The sequence below is a fragment of the Hippopotamus amphibius genome, chromosome 12 (genome assembly GCF_030028045.1).
Source record: "Hippopotamus amphibius kiboko isolate mHipAmp2 chromosome 12, mHipAmp2.hap2, whole genome shotgun sequence".
NCBI classification, from domain to species: Eukaryota; Metazoa; Chordata; class Mammalia; order Artiodactyla; family Hippopotamidae; genus Hippopotamus; species Hippopotamus amphibius.
This window is the reverse complement of record NC_080197.1, coordinates 58,602,599-58,624,926: the sequence shown is the minus strand read 5'-3', so window position 1 is coordinate 58,624,926 and position 22,328 is coordinate 58,602,599. Positions and strand designations below refer to the sequence as shown.

Sequence of the window (22,328 nt, the reverse complement as noted above, 5' to 3'; positions counted from 1 at the left end):
GACTTCTGGCCATCCTCCCAGACCAATTCAATCAAGTTCTCTGAGGGTATGATCCATGCAACAGAGTTTTTTAAAAAAATTCCTCAAGTGGTTCTAATGTGCAGACAAATATGTCCAGTCTCAAAGAAATAACATAAACAGGCTTGCTTGCGGGGTGGGGGTGGGGGGGAAGACCAAAGAAAATTGCAAGCAAAGTTCAAAGAAGCAGCCTAGGAATCACCCGCAAATCTAGTCAAATGCAGATTCTGATTCAACAGCTATGGAATGGCAACTGAAATTCTGCATTTCTAATAAGCTCCCCAATAATGCCAATACTGCTGGTTCGTGTACCACACTTCTGGGTAGCGATGGTACTCTTCTGTCTTCTGTAGTGAATATTGCAATGGAGGAATCTGGATCTGCCTGAACTTTTGCCTTTTTTTTCCCTTTTGGGTAGCTTGATTCTTCTTCCTGGATGCCCATATGATTCTCTTCTTTGAAATTCAAATTTAGTTAGCTTACATGTATCAACAAAGAATAGAATGAAGATTCCCACTCTGATATTACATTTGCTTCTGAATTTTTTTTTTACCTAGTGACCAAATCCACAACAGTTTCAGCTCTTTCTGAGGACACTCCAAAGGCATGATGCCTGGCCTACGTAGTGGCTGAGACACCTATTTCCTCTTTTGCCCATTCATTCTCATAAAACGCCCATCACTTCAGGTAATTGGAATGAGTTTGTTCCTTGCAACCAAAAGAAATTAATTAAAACAATTAGAAACCACAGATTTAAAAATACACAATATGAAAATAAAGATTGCACAGAATGCCATGTCAAAAAGGCAACATGAATGCAAAAAAAAAAATGTATTTACAGTGATGGTTGGCAGAAAGTGGGGCAGGGGCAGAGACGTTTTCTTAATTATTTGAACTAGACTGATTGACAGGTAATAAATAAAAGAAAATGTGGGAAAGTTATAGTGTCAAAAAGGAATTGAACCCCCCAAAAAAATAAAATAAAATAATAATAAAAAAGGAATTGAAGAGAGAATAAAGATGAAAATGTGATGCTAAAAGATTCTGGAAGACAAAAGCAATTAAAAGCTGAAAACTGAGACGTAAGAAAATCTTAAAGGAATACTAAGGCAAAATTTTCAACCAGGAGAATTATAAAAGCTCCCAAAAAAAGAAGTACAATGTGGACTATAAAATAAGCTGACTAAAGGTGAGAACAAGAAAATAAAATTTGAAAGGCTACCAGAAGGTTAAAATAACTTGTTAAAATTAAAATAAGAACAGTCGTTTATGAAATAATTTTAAACAGATGAAATTCAAAATAAGAAAAGGTTGAAGGTGATGAGGGTAATAAGGAAGGTATAAAATAAAATATGAGAATAGGAGTGAAGATAAATACAGTTAGTTAATTCATGCAGACTTTAATATACTTTAATATACCATCAAAAATATTTTTTTAAAGGCTTAAATGTTAGAGGAAAAGAGAATACAAAAATGTCTCAAAACATACAAGGGGTAAGGAAGCTTGGTGCCTATTGTCTTTCCCCAGGGAAGAATCTGCTAATGCAGTAGTGGTGTCCTCAGGTGGAACCTGAGGGGACAGAGAGCAATGTGACACCTTGGACGTGGCGGCTTCCCCATTGCTCCCCCCAGCAAGTGCCAGAGGCCAGCCTCAGCAGCGGTAATCAGAGTAGACAAATAGGAGGTATTAATACAGCAGACTCACAGCTGGATGGCACTGACCTGACCCAGGAGGAACTCCCCAGCCTGCCAGCTGCATTCCCTCCCGGATTATCTCCTCCAAACTTAGCCCACACTCAGAGTCAGGGGAAACTACTCTCGCTATATCAATAACCCACCAAGCATCAGGTGTCAACAGTTGTCATACGTCTCTAGACAATCTTTTAGGAACTGTGGTACAGCCCCAGAAACAAAAAGTGTTTATTTGATAAATGTTTATTGGGCATCTTGCCTGTGCCTGGCAGTGTACTAGACTCCAGGAATACAACGATGAAGGAATAACAGAACTCCCTTAACAGAGATCCAGACTCACTGTGTGGAGAGGACAGTGGAGTTTTAACAGTTAACAGTGGCCCAAATGGAAGGGGTGGCTCTGAAGAGAAGGGCTGCTTTTCCCTCTGCAGCAGCAGGAAAGGACGCGAAGGTGTGGGAGGAGGTAGGTAGGACGTTGATGATAGGAAGATGATGCCCTGTGGTTTGAGTTCTCCTGATGCAGCAGGGTCTTCCAGAGACTGGGGAGATAAGCAGAGGTCTTGAGGTAAGTGGGAGAGAGGTCTGGGAGGGTTGTAAAAGGAACCTGAGAAGGAGCTAAGAACAAGTAGACAGTCACAGCAGCAAGGGCTGAGTGAGGCTGGAGGTGCTGCCAATCTGAGCGGCAGCATGTCTGGGTGCCCAGGTGTGGGGGACACACCTAATTAATTACAACACAACGTGAAGAGTCCCAGCGTGACAGGGTTATTGACTGAGACATTCTCGGTGTCTGTTCTCATTGCATTATCCGTGTCTCCACCCATTTTCAAGAATGGCTTCAGGGCTACTTACATCAAGGAAGTTCGGAGTTAAATGTTTGAAGGAATCCTCTCATCATCAGGCCTTTTTTTCCCCTTCCTTTAAAGCAGAGGTCTTAAAGTGGCCTTCTCCAGGCTAATGCTTTGACAGATATGCTTCGCTTATAAGGAATAGTTCTGAGGTTTTTAAAAATAGATGCCATTTTGAGAGTAGCTTTCACGTTAAAACCTAGACTTCAGCTTCTCCTGGAAAAATCCTCGATGACCTGGCAGGCCTGGGCTACCTTTTCACCGGGCTACAAATAGTTGGAGCTGTGTAACGTCTGCCCCTTTTAAGAGGGTACAGCCTCCAGTTCACTGTGGTCCCCGCCACTCTCTGTGGTCTTACTCTCAGCCAACATCACTCACTCAGTGTAACGGCCTGGTCCCTGCAACCCTCTCCAAAGCTGGAGACTGCGTTAGGAGGAAGCAGTAGAGGCAGAGGCAATAAGGCAGCGGGCTCAGAGGGCCGCAGGTCCTCTGCTGTGGCAAAGGCCCAGGGCAGCATGGGGGCTCCATGCCCCCAAGGCCTGGATCTTCCAGCCTCGGCAAAGATGCCCACTCAGAAAGCGGCAAACTCGGACGCGGACAGTTATTTCAGACGGTCTGAGTAGGAAGAGGTCCTTTCAAAGGCCCAGGGCAGCATGGGGGCTCCACGCCCCCAAGGCCTGGATCTTCCAGCCTCGGCAAAGATGCCCACTCAGAAAGCGGCAAACTCGGACGCGGACAGTTATTTCAGACGGTCTGAGTAGGAAGAGGTCCTTTCAAAGGCCCAGGGCAGCATGGGGGCTCCACGCCCCCAAGGCCTGGATCTTCCAGCCTCGGCAAAGATGCCCACTCAGAAAGCGGCAAACTCGGACGCGGACAGTTATTTCAGACGGTCTGAGTAGGAAGAGGTCCTTTCCTTGTGAAATCCTAAGGAGGGTGGGAGCGGGACAGCCCACAATGACAGGGATTATTTCCCACCAGCCCCTGGGGAGGCAGCTTGAAGTTAGACTTAGTGACAGAAATAAGGACAGCGTTTCTTGCACATGCACGTTTGTGGAGTGAGAGTTTAAATAGCCAAGTGGAGATTTAGAGAAAGGGCTAAGAGAACACAAAGCAAAGGAGTGGGTGAGGTTACCTTTTGACTCAGATAGTTTTGGAAGTTTTCACAGAGGAAAGGTAATGTGGGCTGAGTTTTGACACGTGAGCAGGAGACCTCTAAATAAGGTTATTCCACCCAAAGACAAACATTTGAGAGCGTAGAGCGTAGAGTATTCAGGAACTTGTGGTAGTTCAGTGCAACAAGGGCAATCAATGCCCATCGTCTGGTTGGGGGCAATAGAAGGGACAGAGTAAAGGGCACTGAAACTAGGAGGGAAGTTGAAGCTTTCATGCCTCTCCACGTAATGGGTTGTTCCTGACTCTTTAGTGTTTAAAAAGTTAATTGAGCTGGCAGTGTGGCCAACGCATGGGAAAGGAAGACTGGACAAAGGCCACTGAGCAGGTTCTTGCAATAATCCAGGTGTGAGATGATAAAGCTTGGAACTAGGACAATGATTGTGGGAATGGAGAGGAAAGTTTGGATTTCAACAGCCGTTTACTGAGCGCTTACTGCATGCCAGGCATTGTGTTAGGTGCTGAGCATACACTGATGAACAGATACTGGCTCTGGCCTTGAAGAAGCTCATTGTCTAAGGGACAAAGGTCACCACACCTGGCAGAGCCAGTGAAGAGGAGAAACATCTGGGACCGTCAAGCCCTAGTCACATGTGCTCTATATTCCAGCATGGGTTGAATTCAGAGGGTCCCACTCAGCTCCAGACAGGGTCAGTGGCCATCTGAGAGCTGAGATACTATCTTTTTCGACACTTACTTCTTCTACAGCTTATTGTAGTTTGTTCTCTCTGACTTGAGGGATGGAGAAATGATCAGACTCTAACTTTAAATTCAAAGAAGGTATTTCAGTTAAGTGAACAATTTCTTTTAACATAAGATGTGATCATTTGGACTAAGGTGAAAGTGATTTAACTCTATTGTTAGGGGAACTCTATTAATGCTTAAATACAGTATCCATAATTTCATTGCGACAAAATTCAATCAGCTTCCAAATCACTCAAAGTCTTTTCCCATTTGCAGGTATCAAATGTTAACTGCCTTTGACTCCTTACCACTTGTTGATGTCTCTGTGTCACACAGGTGCTCAGAAAGTGTTGAGGAAATGAACTTTACCACGGAAGAGGATGCTTTGAGAGGCCTGGTATTCTGCTGTCTTTGGTGAGGTGATCAAGCTGAAATGCTTGCCAGAGATTCAATCACTCATCCAGCAAATGTTTATTGAGGATCAATACATGTTTATTAAAAAAAAAAAGGCAAATAAGTAAATATTTATTTATTGCCAGGTACCATTCTTGGCATTAGACAAACAGTTGTGAACAAAAGTCACTGTTTATCCTAATGAGAGGCAAGCAATAAACAAATTATATGTCTGTGTATTCGTATACATCAGGACACACACGATGCCAAGCATGACACCTGCTATGAAGAAAAAACAGATCAAAGATAAAGAATGATGGAGAGGTGGTATTTTATATATTGCCTATGGGCTGCTCATGGGGGCCTCTCTGAAGAAGTGAGCAGAGACCTAAAAAAAAGGTGGGTGTGGACTTCCCTGGAGGTCCAGTGGATAAGACACACCAATTCCACTGCAGGGGGTGCAGGTTCAATCCCTGGTCGGGGAATTAAGATCCCACATGCCTTATGGTGGGGGGAAAAAAAGGTGGCGGGTGCAGTTGCAATCAGCTGTCCTCCATCTGGGAACTAACTGCTGCAGGCACATGGATGAACAAGGGCAGATATTCCGGGACAGGATCAAGCTTGTCCTGTTGGAAGAGCAGCAGGGAAGGTAGTATGGCTCCAGAGAGGTCAGGGAAGGGAGAGAGGACAGGAGGAAGGGACAGGAGGAAGGGAAAGGGGACAGGAGGAAGGGATGGGAATGGATGCCTTTTGCCTGGCATCTTCATAAGCACCAGCTGAAAAAAATCCAGTGCAGAGGAACATGATTGCTAGTTGTCATAAATTGGTTGGCAAATGTTGGGAACTTGTGAGCCTTTATTGCAAGTTTTGAGCACCATGATGGGTGACGAATTTGTCTGTGTGGGTCACTGCTGTATCCCCAATGCCTGTATCCCCTTACATAGTAAGAACTCAATATATATGTTGACTGCATGTTTGAAGTCTGCCTTTGCTTTTCCAACTTTCAGAGTGTTATTAATAACTAAGCTGTTTCCTACAAACAGTTTGGGTGGTAAAGGAGTGTTATTCAAACGCAACCTATAGGACATTAGGCATACATATCATTACAAGGCAAACAACAAACAATGAATTCGTTTAGTGCTTTGTGAATGTCTGTTAGCTCCTAGCAGTCTGTCTCCAGGGTGGCATTCCCTGTGCCCTTTACACTGGAGAGTTTACAACCACACTAGGATGTCTTAGCAAATACTGGCACCTGACTTGTCCAAATATTACTGGCCACCCCCGAGATCACTTTCCATCACATGACCGAAATCAAATTTGCAGAGGGGTAGTGGTGCTTCCCTATCTTCCTAACAGTGCTGTGTGCACGCGGTTCATCCAGAGGAATTACTCATTTTAGATCCTTTGTAAACATGCAGGTTCCATACGTGTTACAGAATCAAGTAAGTGTGATCACTTCAAAAAGTTAGTGTGACACTTGACCATTTTTCCTAAGAGAAGGTGTTTCTAAATATGTTTTTTTAAATATAACAAAAGACCACCCCTCAAGCACTGACTACATTAATTTCCTTCACTTTGCTGCACCATGAAGAATCCGTTAGTGCCATAAAATCACTTCTTTTACTTTACACCTTACACGGAGAGACCCAATATATTTATCACAATTAAATCCCCTAGTGCTTAACTAGTGGGAATTCAATTTGCAAAACTGAGACCAAAGAAAGATACTTCCAACCCCCATCCCACCCCCACGGCCAGGGCTTCTCCCGCAAGACGTGCCCAGGTCAGCCCAGGGTCTGGCCCGCGTCCCGGCGCCGCTGGGTGTGTCCCAGCGCGTCCCCCCCACCCCAGCCTGTCGCTTCCCCCGGCTGCGGCCGGCCCCGGCTTCACGTTCCCGCCCCAAGGGCCTCCGGGGCGGCCGCCGACCTTCCTCCAGCCCGCGCCCGGGAGGGCTGCTCGGAAACTGCTGTGTCAGAAGGGTTCGAGGAGCACGGAGTCACAGCCAGCTTTAATTCGGGAGGAATGACTACCTCGGGGCGGCCCGCTAGGACTCGGCGCGGCAGGGTGCGGCGCAGCTGTCGGGAGGGCGCGTCCTCGTCCCCGCCCGGCCGCCCCGCCCTGGGCCCTCGGCCCAGCAGCCCTCCACCCGACCGCCCGCCGGCTCCCCGGAGCCCGTTTCGGGGGAAAAGGTGGGCGCGGGGACCAGTGCGCACGCGCAGAAGGCGGTGCGCGGGAGCCTCCCGGGGCCCGCCCCGCCCCGCCCCGCCCCCTCTCACGTGCCGCGCAGCGTGCGCCCCGACATGTGCGGCCGCACGTGACCGCGCCGTGTCCCGCTCGGGCTCCCTCACCCCGCGCGGCTGTACTTTGAACCCGGGCGTGGGAGAGGGGGAAAGGGGGGGGGGAAGGGACGAAGGGAAACCGGGCGGGGGGGCGGGGCGGAGACGGGGTGGGGGGGCGGAGACGGGGTGGGGGGGCGGAGACGGGGTGGGGGGGGCGGAGACGGGGTGGGGGGGCGGAGACGGGGTGGGGGGGCGGAGACGGGGTGGGGGGGCGGAGACGGGGTGGGGGGGCGGAGACGGGGTGGGGGGGCGGAGACGGGGTGGGGGGGCGGAGACGGGGTGGGGGGGCGGAGACGGGAGGGGTAGGCCGGGCTCCCAGAGAATGATATCATCCGCAGATTTATCGCTAGGCAACCTGAGAATGCTTCTCTCTTTCCAGCCCTAGAGCTCCTTGAAAATCTCCAGGCTGATGACATTATTCCCCTCTGCTTTAATTCCTCCACCACGTAGCGCTCGAACGGCGATTTCAGAACTAGGGTTGGTTTTCCAGTTTTTAAACGAGTACATGTCAAACATAGAGCTCAGAAATAGATCCTTTATCGCGCCCACTTGTGTCTGCAGAGCTCTCCACGGTGCGGGCACATAATCAGGTTTCTTCACCTGTTGGGTCACATGCGGATCACACAGCTACATTAGAGCTATGCAGATAAGCCCTGTTCACACAATGTATACGCGAAAATCAAACCCGCTTAAGGTATCACGGAGAGAGAAGCGGGTGTCTTTAAAGTGTCCTACCAGAGGGAATTTTCTGATTACTCTAAGTAACTGAGGTCTTCAGGAATTGGATCCAGGCTGAAGTCCCCCTGTTAAAACTAATTTCTGAAACACTGCTGAGCCTGAGTCGTATATGAAAGCGAAGTTTATTACAGAGTTATGTGGCGGGTCCTCAGTACCTCCGCTGTGAGGCATTTGATATTCTATGTAAACACATGTGCACACTCCTATGTAAAAGTCTTCAAATTGAAACCGTAGCTAAAGTTTACAACACGCTAAAAATACCCCATATAAAAACTGCAGCAAATCGCCCTCTTTCCTACTTCCTCAATTCTTAAGGTTCCCTCTGTCCAGATTCATGGCTTGCTTTGATCCCTTCTTTCACGGAGAACCTTGGGAGTTGAATAGAACCACTAGGTACGGAGGGGTAGAGGCAGAGATCACCAGATCACGTGGGGACTTCCAAACCAAGGAGGACACATTTCTGGGGGATGTCTCCAAATGGAGTAGACAGCAAAATTGTATGGTTCTTTGTAGGGGTTGTTGAAAATTGTTTCTCCAGAATTTCTCCATCATAATTTTTGCATGCTCTGTGCCATAAGTTGGAAAGGCTATGACTGTGGTCATCTTTCCTTGTCCACCAAAAACGTATACTCTGCCTCTTAAGACCGTGAATAGACTAGTTTAACTCATTTCATGAGGAAACAGCATATCACCTCCTAACTACTATACTGTGGGATAACAGTGTGAAGAACAGTGGACTCGAAACCAAAAACATCTGGTTCCAATCTTGGTTCTGCTACTTACTGAGCTATGTGACCTTGGAATAGTTGTTTGCTTCAGCTTCCTCCCAGACGTTTCAAAAAACAGGCTTTAAGATTCCTTGTTTTCCTCTAGGGCTCCTCTCTCTCATTTCCCCTTGGAGTACTGAGTGGAGAACATGGATCATCATGCCCCTACTTGAAGGAGGAGAAGTCATACTTAGTTTCTTTTGTAAGACAGATAGATAGATGGGTGAGGTGAGATAGATATCTTTTTCATTAGATATTATCATGCAGTAGGAAATATCGTGACCCCCTCAATCCCACCTTATGGTCCAGATCCTCAGGAGGACACGACGGATGAGAGTCAGTATGGCAGTCAAGCTATAAAGAGACTGAGAAGTTAGGAAGTACTTGCTCAGACCGCAAGTCAAATAAAACCAATTAAACTGTCCTGGTGCTTGGCACAGGTCCAGAGTGTGCCAGAGCCTTCTCTTTGGAGATGGACTCACTCTCCTGTTCCTTCTGTAAAGTCCAGCTACTTCTCAAGGTCTTCTCTGGCCCACCTAGACGAAATTGGCAACCTTCACCCCCAAGTACTGTAATCACCACTGCATAGCACATACTATGTTGCATTGTAATTTATTTTAGTGTGGGTTGCTCACCCCCAATAGACTTTGAGATCCTCAGAGATTGTTAATCTTTGATTATCCAGCACCTACCACAGCACCTCACATATAGTAGGAGCAAAACAAATGCCTGTATCACCATACCCACTATTTCTTGAATCTGTAGGCTCAAGGGAAAAGGAGTGTGTTGCAATCCACAGGGAGTCTGAAACCTCTCACCAAAGGCTTTCCAGTGGGTGTGTCTAAATTCTACACATCCTTCCTGCCAGTTCCCCAGAATGCTTTAGATGGACCTACCACCCAAGATGTCCAAAACCCAGAGGCAGAGATGACACACCAGTAGCAGGGTCCAGGGTCATCCATGAATCAAAATGCAGTATCAGTTTTCACTGAAGGCCCTTAGTCCCCTATTTCTATCATCCTAGGAGAAAGAAGTGCTCATCAAATCAAATAATATGCTTCTGGCATGGGAATTTATTTTGTAGTTTCAGTGGAATAAGACCATTTTTTATGTAATGAAAATGATTAAAAATGTACAAAGTGTTTGAAGGCTTTTGCATAAGTGTTCTGATATGGAACGTTGCTGAGAATGTGAAAGTTAAAAGGAGAAAAAACGTTGGCATGATCAACATGTCACTGATTCTACAAGCTCACACAATTTAGAGAAATGCCCCTCGGGTACTCTGTTAGAACCTATTTATTCTAATTTTAGATGGATTTCAAATGGGTGTGGTTTTGGTTAAATGGTTTCCCAGGTCACAGTAAGTCAGAAGTAGCAAATCAGATAAGACTTGGAGGCTGGCACTCTGACACATCCAGAAGTGACAGCTGACAGCCTGACCCTGCGTAAAGAGACTGAAAAACCTATAAAAAGCAGATATAAGAACTCAAAAAGAATTTTGTGCAGGTGCCAGTTCTCCCAGATGACATGCATAGTACAAATTGATGTTTATAATGATGACCCTGAATTATTGAGAAAAGTTAATTTTCTCAATAGGGTATTTTTTCCTAAGACACATGTAACATATTTTACTAAGCTTTTCGTAGGAAAATAACAGAAAAAAAAAAACAATGTTGGCACCTGAACATAGAAACTTTCATGATTCCCCATTGTTTCATGGGGGCACATATCATTCCCTGAAGCTACATAAATTGGGCATCACTGAATTCAGGGTTTTAAAACATCAGCTTTTTAAAGGATTTAATTTTACATTTGTTTGGTGTTTTCAATATGGAATCACTGAACAAGTGCAAGAAACGCAATTTAAGACAAATGTCTGACTCTTTTCCTGGAGCATTTTAAAAAAGTACATGCTGCACATGTGTTTTAGTACAAATCCCACCTTAATCACAGAAAATATGTGATAATTTGCCATGTCAATCCCCTATTAAATGCTATGAAACACAGGAACTTCCATTGGACTTAAGCATGCACTGTATATCCATTTTGAACTTAAAACAGCACAATTAGAACAATGTGTGGGCCTAAATATGTTGATGTGAGGGTCCAATAGATTAAGAATTGTTGTTTAATGGAAAACATCATACTGCTCTCTGAAATAACATACTATTACCACAGTAGTACAGCCAGCTTTTGGCATTATAATGGGCTTAACTGTTCCTGAGGATGCTGTTTATTTCTATCTAAAGTAAAAGGCCCTAGTCTGCCCAGCCTTGTCTTCCCAGAATCTCAACTGGCAATCACCTCCCATGGAGAGGTTCAGAATCGACCTGTGACACAGACAGGAACGCCTGAGGCTTCTCTGACATACTTTTGAACAACTCTTAGGTAATGGACACTAACAAAAGTTATGGCCTGCATGGCCAGAAACCGAGAACTAAATGAAAAATAGTTTTCACAATTAATAGGAGCTAAAACTCCAGTCATTCTTTAAAGAGCTATTAAAATGTAGCTTCTATCGCCTTAAAAATGTGTTTAACTCTTTGCGGGAGGAAAGGATATTTATCAGTTCAATATAAATTTTGCTAAGAGAGATGTGTATGTAAAATTAATTGGTATTATACGTGTAAAACATTATTTACTCGATTCATATTTGTCGTATATTGAAAAATCACATATACTGCAGAGGATTTAGGCTAAACTTGACTGCTGTAGATATAGAATCCTTCTTAGTGAATTATAATGACTCCAGTCTTTTGGTTCATTAAAATAAATCAATGACCAAAATAACATTTTCAGATGCAATACAGACAATATTATTTTGTAATTCTATCCTCACTAACTTTACATTATTACCATGCTAATATAGAGGCATTTGGACTAAATAACTAATCTATAAAATCTGGTCCAACCCTAAGGTTTTTTATTATACCAAAATTATACAAATGCTAAAACATTTATTATCCTCTGACTTACTTTGCATCTTTTTTGGCTATGAAACATATTACAATATATCATTAACACATAGCTCAAAATATTTAAAATGCTATTTTTTTTCCATTAGTCTGGTTTGGACAGAATATTTTTCTAAAGTTCAGTAAATTACAATGCTCAAAAATCCTACATGGTTTTGTAATGTTAATTTTTATTTCTTTTTCGTGTGGTTTATTCATGACATTTCATGAATGCTGCCCAATCAAATTTGGTTTATTTGGTTCAAGATGCTGTAGTGGGAAGTAGTTCACTGAGGGATACAGCAGATCTGGCCTTTAGTGCTGGCTCCAGGAAGCTGTGTGACCTTGGGAAGATACTTGATATCTATGGGCTTCATTTCTCTCATATTTAAAATGCAGGGGGCTGGACAGCTGATCTCTGAGGTTCCTTCCAGCTCCACTTTCTATGACTTGCAGTTTGGTTGCCATAAAGTCAGCAGAGGGAGCACTTTTTCTACATCTCATAAATTTTGACTTATTTCAACACCTTTCAAAAATCAAGGGGTTTGTGAAGAACATCATTGAAACTAAATATTGACAATCCTTCACACAGGTGGTATCAAATCACAAATTTGATTATAAACTTGAGAAAAATCTAGAAATAATTATTTCTATTCCTTGAATTCTATGATAAAGTCCCACAAGCAGACTATTTTATAAAGGTTAAGAAGCTAAAATATACTGAGAAATTAACCACCCCTAACTGGTAGAGTATTTATGTGGAACCCAGTGAAAGAGAAACACCAGACCACACAACAGAGGTTATCTGGTGTCAAAGATGAAAAGCGAAATATCCTTCAATCATAAAAATATTAGCAAACTGGGTCTAGCGTAAACAAACTATGCAAGTGATGGGTAGGTTTTTCTTTTGCACTTTTCATATAGATACATTGGGAACAAGCAAGTAGACACAGCCAGAGCCTAGAGGTTTGCAAGAGATTGGAAATGTGTGATATCAAGCCAATGACAAATAAAGCTGTGTATCTGAGAACGTAAAATGACTTTCATCCCTGTATTCATAGATATCTTAAAACTAATCGAGCAGCCATTATGTCTGGTTAATTATTAGACAGTCTCATAGTGTACGTATATTAAAGTTTTTATTCCTTAGTAAGAATTTTAAAATCACAAAATAGCGTGGCAATATTTATTTTAGGTAATAGAATTTGTGGAGTGATGAAATACTAGAATATAAAGATAATTTCTAGTTTATCTTCACATACTAAACTTTTCTAAACCAGCTGGTTTCTTGCAGATAGTATTTATTTATTTTTTTAATAATTTAAGACAGCATAAGCTTGTACCAAGCATAAGCATTGTAACAAAAGTGCAACTTTTCAGCAAATCTTCCCCCAGATATTTTAACTCAAAATATCATTAGCACATATTTTCTCCCTACAAAAATAGCATGTCAGACATCATTAATTGGATGTATTAACAACTATGTACATAAGAGCCACCTTGTAGGCTAAGAGTTTAACGTTGTTTAAACACAGCGTTTGAGGCAAACAGTAGCAACAGCAGCAGCAAATGCACCAAACTGACTAAAAGACCCAGATATTTTCTTCACTCATAGTCAGACTGTTGTGTCTCACCCCTTACATAACATTCAAGTGAGATTTCTCACAGTGCTACCTTGGCAACAAACTAAAAATATCTAGACAAGGTCTTGGTTTAAGCCTTATTAAAAAAGCTTTCTTTGTGATTATCTGGTATCTGGTTTGGTCTCCAGAAAATACATAAACTTGGAGCTAGGAAGGCCTCACAGGGCTTCATTCCACATCTTTACAGCATTTCCAATCAAAACTGACCAGTATTATGCTCTCCTCCTCCACTTTTGCGAATTAACAAATACAGGATAAATCAGTTTGGACTTGTTTTCTTTTTTTTTTAAGTTCAGTGCACATTCTTTTTTGTTTTTTAACAGCAAGATGATACAAACTTAGAAACATGGATTAAATAACAACAGGGTGAGAATAGATGCACTCAATTTCAATTTCATATATATATATATGAAATTGAGATGAGTTACTAGATTCATGGTCAATTTCTCAATAAAGTGCTAGCAAATGTACTGAGAATGACTCTGGCCTTCCTCATCCATCTCCTTCCCTGACTTATTTCTGACGACGGCCCAACCGCGCATCTCTTCAAACAAGTGCAAGTTACTAAGATACCATTCAAACCACTTCAGAATAGGCTGCAGCGTAAGTGACCGCATCCTCACCTCTTCCTCTTTGAAAAATATACGCTTTTTAAAAAGCTGAACATTATAAAATACTGAACAGTAAGTAGAATTCTAAAAGGTCCTCCTGTTTGTGGAAAGACTCCTAAAGCAAGCAGGACAGCTTTGAGACGCAGGCAGATAGCAGCTACCTGCGGTTCCATGTCAGCTCCTCCGCCACCTGCCCCTACCCTGGCTCAACGAGCTCACTCCCAGAGCAGACCCTTCTCACTTCCTCGAGAATTCGCTTCTATGTTTTAAAAGACAATGGAGCGGGGCCTAAAAGAAGGCAAAACTTATTACGGGGAGTTCTTTAGAGAGAAAAGAACCGGTATCCATGAGGTTCTTTTACAGCCGGTGGGGCAAGAAAGGGATGTTAGTGTGTGGAGGGTGGTGGGCGGTGAGCAAAACAGGAACTCCAAATGTACACAAAACACCTGTGTTTTTGTTTTTTGTTTTTGTTTTTTTAAAAAAGCCTGTCGTGCATCTCTTACACTTCCTCCTTTAAAAACGTGAAAGGGCGTTTTAACTTAACAGCGTTATTCCGCGTGCACCCTGCTCCCTCCTGAGGGGAGCGAGGGTTCAGGGGGCTTCCTTTCCTGGCTGCGAGGGATCTTCCTGAGCAGAGCTCTCCGGGTTCCCCGGCTCCCGGGGGCCGGCGAAGGGCAGGTGGGTGCGGCCGTGCGGGTGCGGGGGGTGCAGCGCCCCAGGGGGCGCCACCTCGTGCGGCAGGAGGGTCGCGGCGGCGGCGGCGGCGGCGGCCGCCTTCTCGGGAGGGGGCGACAGCACGGAGGACAGGCAGGGGAAGGCGGCGGCGGCGGCGGCGGCGGCAGCGGCGGCGGCGGCGGCCGGGGCGGGGATGCCGGGGTACAGCAGAGGGAACGGGGCGGCGGCCGCCGCCGGGTACAGGTACTTCTCCAGGCCGCTCTTGTCCAGGAAGGGCTGCACGTAGGCGGCGGCCGCCGAAGGCGAGAGGAAGTAGAAGGGCAGGCAGAAGGGGGCCGCGGCGGCCGCGGGCTGCGCGAAGGGAGCGCCCCCGCCTCCGCCGAACGCCACCAGCGAGCTGAGGAGGGCGGCGTCGGGTCTCAGCAGAGCGGCCGCGGCGGCCGGGTCGGGCCCCAGGAGCGCGGCCGCCGCCGCCGCCGCGCCGCCTCCCGGGCCGCCGCCGCCGCGGGAATCCAGCTTCATCCTCTTGGGCGCCGGCGAGTCCTCCCCGGGGGGCTCCTGCTTGATGGTGACGCGGCTCGCCCCCGCGCCTCTGCCCTTGTCGCGGTCCGGCCGGGCCTCGGCCTCGCCACCGTAGCCGCTGTCAGTGTCCGTGTCGTTCTCGGCGGCGAGCTCGGCGCTGGGCTGAGTCCGCTGGATGACCGGCACGCAGTGGGCGAGGGGCTCCAGCTTCTGCCCGGCGCGCTCCAGGCCGGGGGCGGCCCCGGACCCGGCGGGGGCGGCCGCCGAGGGCACGCCGGTGCCTTTGCTCGCAGGAACCTGTTGAGTCAGCAGTTGGGGGGTGGGCAAGAACTGGGTGGCCACGGCGTGCAAGTGGTTGATCAGCTGGACACACCGCGGCTCCCTGGGCGTCCAGCTCTCAAACCGGGCGAGGTATTGCAAGACTTCTTTGGCGCATGTTTGAAATCCAGAGTGGAACGCATCCAAGTCGGACTGAATGGGCGATTTCAGAGATCGCTCCCCTAGGATGAGGAAGGTGTGGGGGTGGGGAACAGAGGAACGGAGGCAAGAAGAAAAATACCGACGTTAAAGCATCTGCTTATCACGTGGGCCTTGCATTGACTAAAGTGATCTCGGCTTTTCCTCCGTATTCGAATGATATAATCCACCGGTTGCTGAGAGGTGGGAGGAGTGGGGAATAGCGGGGGTGGGGAGCAGGGGGGCGCTCTACTCCCAGCTGAAAAACCGAAGTGGAGAGGGCGCAGCCGCCACTTTAAATAAAAATCTGATTCTTCTGAGTTCTGCTGAAAGCCTTTAGGATGCTTCGGGAAATGGGCTCTTTCCAATGAAAGGAAAGTATAAGCAATTTAACAAATGAAAGTGAGCCCGTGGGCCCCGGGAAGGAGGTGGAGGTGGGGGAAGAGTCCTAACACTGCTCCTCTGTGGGCTGCCCAGCTTCATGGGGTGGGTTGGCCTCCCTGAACTGACTTACCATTCTGTAAAGCAATTATCTTCTGATGCTGCTGCTCCGTTAAGGCTGTTAAAGCTTTTAAGTGTTTCAAAGTTAATTCCAAGACTACCGCTTTCTCCAGATGCCCCAGAGTCTGCAGTGGTGCAAAAAAGAAGGGGGCACTTGGTTACTTAAAAACACACATTTGGCTTCATTGGCTCTCCATTCAGCACAGCAACTTAAGCCAACACTTTGAAAGAAGTACTATTCCTATACTTATTGAGCTTTCCACAATACAGGTTATAAATGATATCTTGCCTTCAGTTGTGAACACCTACTCTTGAGTTTGCAGGAAACTCTACACTATAGCACAAGTTGTAAGGCATCTGATATTTACATTTATTCTTCTATCTCTGGGAGCAGTACCAGGCTATTAACATGCCCTTGGAGAGTAGCAAAGAATAAAAATGTGCATCTTACTGTCAACTTTAGATGTTCGGGCAGTAAGTCTTTCAGCTGGGCAATGCATTCATTAATTCGGTCTCTTCGTTTCTTTTCTATTAATCTGTGCGGCAATTTGTAGGTATCCTTAATACATGAGAGTCATGGAAGAGAAAAAACAATAAGCTAAACATGCATTTACGGGATATTACAATACCGCCCCCTCCCCATACTATGTGAGGAGCTATGCCCAAGACACCTCTTTCCTCTGGACTGTTCCGAAATGCAATTTAAATTCAGGTATGATGTTTAATCTCCCCCTGAGAGTATCCAGCAAACCACTTAAAATGCACAATTGGGGAAGCTCAAGGGCTGGAATATATCTGCGGGCAGAGCTTCGCTGTGAAATCAATGGCCCTAATTAACTATCCAGGCAGGTTATGGGCAACATCGGAAACTTACACTTACCTTGCTATCGTCTCGCTTCATGCTCCTTTTGGGCTTACACAAATACAAAGAGGGATAATCCAGTCTGCAAAACAGAAATAAGCATCAGGCACCCATTCGGGGAGGGGCTCTGCCCTCGCCCGCTCCATACCACTTTCTGGAGAAGAAAAAAATCAAACTGAAGCCTAGACAGATATTCGCAAGGGTGCGTGCACCTTACCCTATAAAATCTCTATGTTCCAGTAACTGTCTCTCTTGCAAATGAGGAATTCCTTCGTCCATGTTCAATCGCTGTCCGTTTCCTCTGTTTCGATTTTTGGGGTTCTGTTCTATAATCTGTGGGACGGTAGCTTTGGGAGATCTTGGGGGATCTGTACGTCTCCAGTCTCTCTCTCTCTCCCTCTTCAGTGCAGTGTTGAAAGTGTGAAGCAGTTGGTCCCCCCCTCCCACCGCGCTCGCTCTCTCGCACACACACGCACACACACGCACGCACACTCGCGCCAGCCCCACTGCGCTGGTAGTTTGCTCTCACTCCGGGCAGTGTTTGGCCACAGGGCACGCGCGTCGCCGGCCAGACCAGCACCCAGCTCACGTGCGGAACGTACCATCCGCGGTCCAGCCCGGAGGGGGGCGGGGGAGGAGGGGCCGGGCCGGGAGGGGGCGTCGGGAGAAGGCTGCGAGGGAAGGCGAACGGCGGGAGGGGGCGGGGACACCTGATCAGGGCCACCGGAAAGGAAAAACAACTTCAGCCAAGCTATTCATCTTCCCGAGGGCAGTGCTGTCCGCTTGGGGAGTGGGAGGGGGCGCCGGGGGTGCGGGGCAGCCAGGGCTTCCTGGGCTCGGAAGTGCGACTCCCTCAATCCGTCCGTCATTACGGTTCAGGAACGTGAACGTGGCTTTTTGCTTTTCCAGCGACTGTGCTGTTGGTTTGGACCAGAAAAAGGAAAGAGAAAGAGAATTCGCGGTGGGTCAACTTCAGTCCCAAAGGACTATTTAGAGACTTGTTTGCTCACCGCTCGGTGGCCGGGGGTACCCCTTAGCCCTGATTGGAGGTTGCCCCGAAAAGGGACAACCTGAAATCCGCTCCCTGTGAAGGATTTAAAATACATGAAAATGTAGCCAGTGGGTCAGAATGTCGCAATCCAAGTGTCTTGCGGCCACACGGTGTCCCTGGGCCACCCAAACTTCCCGCAGCAGCCGGAATTGCGGTGCCACTAATCACAGCCGCAGATGACGACGTTTGGGGCCTCTGGCGTTCCCCGAGGAACGCGGCGGGGAGGGACGGGGAGAGGATGGGGTGGCACGAGAGGGGCTACCGCGGAGAAGCAATGCAGCAGTATCACTCGAGGGCGAAACTCCGCCGCCCCTCCGCGCCTTGGGTGGCGCTGCGTGCTTTCCTCGCCCCCTCCCCCCTCGTGCGATAAGCGACGCCGGGAGTGTGCAGAGCCCACGTTTACTACCGCTGGCACCGCCACAGCCTCCCTCCTTAATCCTGTCTCAAACCGGTACCAGCACAGGGCCAGCAACGTGATCCGACCCGCGGCTGCTGCCACATCACTGCGCGGAGAAGCCGTGCGCGCGCGCGCGCTCGCCCGCCCAGCAGCCGCGGCTCCCGGCGCGGGGAAAGCACAGGCCAGCACGAGCCGAGCTACCTTTCCCCAGAGGCATCCCGGGAGCGTGACTCACTGCTAGTGAGAGTCACCCGGAGGTGCCCGCAGTTGCGCACTGCCCCTGCCGCCTGGAGCAGCGGAGGGCAAGGGGCCTTGGAGGCCGGGGTGGGGAAAGCGCGTCCTGCGGGACTCCCAGGTCTCCGGCCCGGCTGCCGCCACTCGGGTCTGCCACGGCGGGGATGGAGAGAATAGATATTAATCTCTCTATACAGGTAGACAGATATCAAACCAAACGCCTTTTCTTCCTGCATTCTCCCGGGTGATCCCCGACACATTCATTATTGCTAGTGGCACGTGAACCAAGGAGAGAAGTACGGCGAAGGCACGCGCACCGGCGCGCAGCGGGGACTGGGGCCGTCGCTACGTGTCTCCCGGCCCGCCCCGCCGAGCGCGGGTTCCGGGGACGGATCTGGGTCGCGGGAGGCGGCGGCTGGGAGGTCACGTGTCTGCGGGAGTCGCGTCTCTCCCCCGCCTCCGGGAGCCGCCGGGGCAGCGGCCGCGCTGCTGCAGTCTCCCGAGTCCTGGGCGGAGACGCGCCGCGTCTGGCTTCGTGACTCCGGAGGCGGCGGCGGCCCAAGCTCACCACGGCGTGGGGAGACGCTCGCCGTCCGTCCACTTCGGCTGCTTAGAGGGCCCTTTAAGGTCTCTCGACTACCTCCAAGAGGGAGGCGTATTTTGCACCAAACAGGCAATTTAATAAGCCTTAAAAAAAAAAGTATTTTTTAAATACTAATGTTACTTTATACTTGGAGCCAGCCTCTCTCTTGTTTTCAGGTGATCGGGTGATGAATTCCCTTTGGTGGGAAGGACAGTTTGTAGTCCTAAAAGCGGCATACCCCTGCAGCACTGTATCATTTTGTCCTCTCGTTCTAATTTGAGACCCCCACCCCCACCTCCCAAAAAAAGCAAAGGAGCCTGGGGAGGGTGTCGTCAAGGTGAATAATTTTTTTAAATGAAATACCAGCTTCCCTTATAGGTTTTTGACGGTTGGAGGAGGAAGAGGGTGTAAATATTTGCTCTAGAGATAAATTTTCACTTGAAAAGGATGGCTAGAGTATTTAGAGAAAATGAAGTGAAGACTGGATCACTGCATCTTGGCCTTGTCGGTAGAGCAGCGGACCAGATGCAAGGCAGACAGCTGATCAGGGCAGACCTTAGGGAGCAAGTCTGGGGCAGACTCTAAGGCAATAGGAGGAATTGGGAAGGAAGTCTAGCAGATCAGAGGTGTGTTAATTTTGGATGTAAACTTCCCCTAATTCAAAGACAAAGAGGCCTTGCTGCCAATAAAGCCTTTCCTGTTACCACTTTTCTCTCTCCTCTCCCCATCTCTTCGGTTCCACTATTTCTGTTTTCTGTTTCACTCCTTTCTTTTCCTGGTACCCAGCTCAAGCTGTAAGTGGAGTCTTTTCTAATGTTTGGTCTCCTTTGTTATTCTCAGTCCTTCTTTTTCCTTTTTCCTGCCCATCTTTTTACTCCTGTTTCCCTTTTACTTTTCTTCTTTTTTCCCACCTTATATTTTTTTCTACCTTTTCCCCCATTAAATATCTGCTTTTACTCTTTCCCTGTAGCTTTTGTTCTCTTATTTGCTTTTTGTCTTTTTAAATTTCTCACCTTGATCAACTCTTTTTGCTTATTTTAGTGCCTCTTGAACTTGAGTCCTACTCTTTTCTTTGTCAGACTTTTGCCTTCTGGAATGTCGGGCCTCCGAATGTCCCTTTGCTGCAAGGAGGATGTAACAATAGCTAACAAATATATACCATCTATGATTGGAGTACCAGACAGCATTCTAAGGGTTTTTAATGTAGTAACTCATGAATCCTTTCCACAGTCTTATAAGGTAGATACTATTATTGTCTCCATTCCTCAGATGAGAAAATAGACACATAGGGAGATTACAAAATATGCCCACGGTTCCAGAGCCAGGATTTAAGCAGACAGTGGGCTCCAGTGCCTGAGCCCTTCACTATTACCCCTTGATGTGAACAGTGAGGGTCAAGATCTAAGTGTTAGCTAACTGTTTCAGGGATGTTTTTAATTTACCAGTGTGAGTGTGCACATTTGTTGTAGTGTGTATGTGTACATTTGTTGTAGTGTGTGTGTGTGTACAAATGTGTTGGAATAAAGATGGGGAAGGAAGAAATGTTAGTATTGGAGTTTGAAGTAGAGAAAGAAGAAGATATGAAAAAAAGGAGGATGGCAGTCTTTTGTCAGTAAGTAATTCTGTTGGCATCTAGCTCCAAATGTATTGATTTAAACCCAAATATCTTAATTAATTGTTACAATTTCATATATATGGACAGATGGACGTACAGTTTAGAAAAAGGCTAATGGTGAACAGCTGTTCATTTCCACTGAGAAAACTAAGCCAAACTCTAATGTGAAGGCTCAGGTTAGTAACAGGGAAGTTCACCTGTGGTGAGGTTAGAAAGGGAAAAAAATTCCCCTGTCTAACAAAGGAACAGAAGACTAGAATGTCCTCTTTGGGTACGTTTAAAAATAGGTTGAGTCTTATCTTTTTAGGAAGGTTTAATACCGTCCTGCTGAAAGCCAAGGAGCTAAAAGATGAGCTCAAACCCCCTTTGAGCCTATAATTAAAGAATTTTGTGATGCTTTGCTTTCAATTAAAGATACCCATTTTTCTCCTTTTAATGGTGGGGGGAAAGCTGCTTCCATTGCTTTTTTTGGTTAAGTAGGGAAATCACTACCTATAGAGACTCTAATTAAAGGGAACAGTTACCCCAGGTCCCGCCCCTCTCCCCTCACCCTTGCCTAAGTATTCTAAGACCAACTTTCGTTCTAGCCACCTTGTGACTTTGGAAGGTCTTATCATCTTTGCCTGCAAAGTCTTGAATTTCCAACAGAAAGCAAACTCTCCTGAGAGGATTAAAGTTGCCATGGAGAAGAGGTTTTCTGCCTTTTTAGGGTTCTACAAGCTTTGCCACTGTCCTGGAGAGGTGACTAGGGTGTTTGGGACATACTACTTGTGCATCTCTAATGGCCTGAAGGCCCCAGGTGTGCCCAGAGGTGCGGAGCCTCCTGCCTGTACTGCTGTGAAGATGCAGCCTCAGGTGTGCAGATGCCTTTCTTAATCACCTGCGTTTTGGGTAGTGGACAAGAATTTAGCCATTCTACATCATTTCACATCAAAAATTTCATCAGTCAGCTTAAGAAAATCTAGCAGAAAAAGTTGAAGGTTGATGCTAAAGTCAAGGTGGGGGCCGTGGAGGGCAGGGACCAGAGTGAGATGATAGATCAGGGGTGTGTGAAGCCTCTTGGAATCCCTCCTTTGGGCGTGTACACTGCTCTCAGGGGAGAAAGGTTAGTGTTGTCAGGCGCACCACAGGAGGAAGGACACCACGTCACAGGAGGATCTTAGGAGGAGAGAAGCCCCACTGCTATTCACCAGAAGTCAAATATGACTATAAATCACTGATAATGCTATTTGCTGAAGGCACCAGATTTAAAATCCCAGAATAGGAGGCTGGGTTTTCTAGTTGCACCCTCAGCAAATTAGCACAAGTGTCCCTGTTTAATTTGTAAAAGAACTTCAGTCTTTCTGTAGGCTACCAATTAATACGTCTTTGTGGTTGTAAACATACGCATGAATCATGTTTTATATTTATGTAACGTTGCTCAAGAGGTTTATACACTTATTAGTCTTTGCATAGCACCATGTATCAGGTAATATTAAGTATAGGAAATGAATTTTATTACTACTGAAATGATCTGTGGTTTTGTGATCATCACAAACACTTATGCATGTGGTCCCAAATGTAACCTATGCCCAATGT

At 46.8% G+C, this 22,328-nt stretch overlaps 1 protein-coding gene across 2 annotated transcripts; it reads right to left on the bottom strand.

Annotated features, from left to right (window-relative positions):
- Positions 1–14,305: 14,305 nt before the first annotated feature.
- Positions 14,306–18,816, bottom strand: BHLHE41 (basic helix-loop-helix family member e41). Of its 2 annotated transcripts, XM_057703894.1 has the most exons (6): positions 18,377–18,816; positions 17,088–17,787; positions 16,889–16,952; positions 16,460–16,567; positions 16,022–16,133; positions 14,306–15,551 (listed from the first exon to the last, which is right to left on the bottom strand). In XM_057703894.1, the coding sequence occupies exons 2-6, from the start codon at positions 17,147–17,149 to the stop codon at positions 14,446–14,448; spliced, it is 1,452 nt and encodes a 483-aa protein (XP_057559877.1). In that variant the 5' UTR covers positions 17,150–17,787; positions 18,377–18,816; the 3' UTR covers positions 14,306–14,445. The 2 variants fall into 2 exon arrangements, with proteins under 2 accessions (XP_057559877.1, XP_057559876.1); XM_057703893.1 differs by having other exon boundaries at positions 17,088–18,816.
- Between the last annotated feature and the right edge of the window lie 3,512 nt (positions 18,817–22,328).

What these genes read in the sequence shown, in the direction of transcription:
- BHLHE41 (XM_057703893.1), bottom strand. Translation starts at nt 17,149, where the DNA reads ATGGACGAAGGAATTCCTCATTTGCAAGAGAGACAGTTACTGGAACAT. An exon ending in TGAAGCGAGACGATAGCAAG is followed by an intron (nt 16,568 to 16,888) that starts GTAAGTGTAAGT and finishes TCATGTATTAAG; the next exon opens with GATACCTACAAATTGCCGCA. An exon ending in GATAATTGCTTTACAGAATG is followed by an intron (nt 15,552 to 16,021) that starts GTAAGTCAGTTC and finishes TCCTCATCCTAG; the next exon opens with GGGAGCGATCTCTGAAATCG.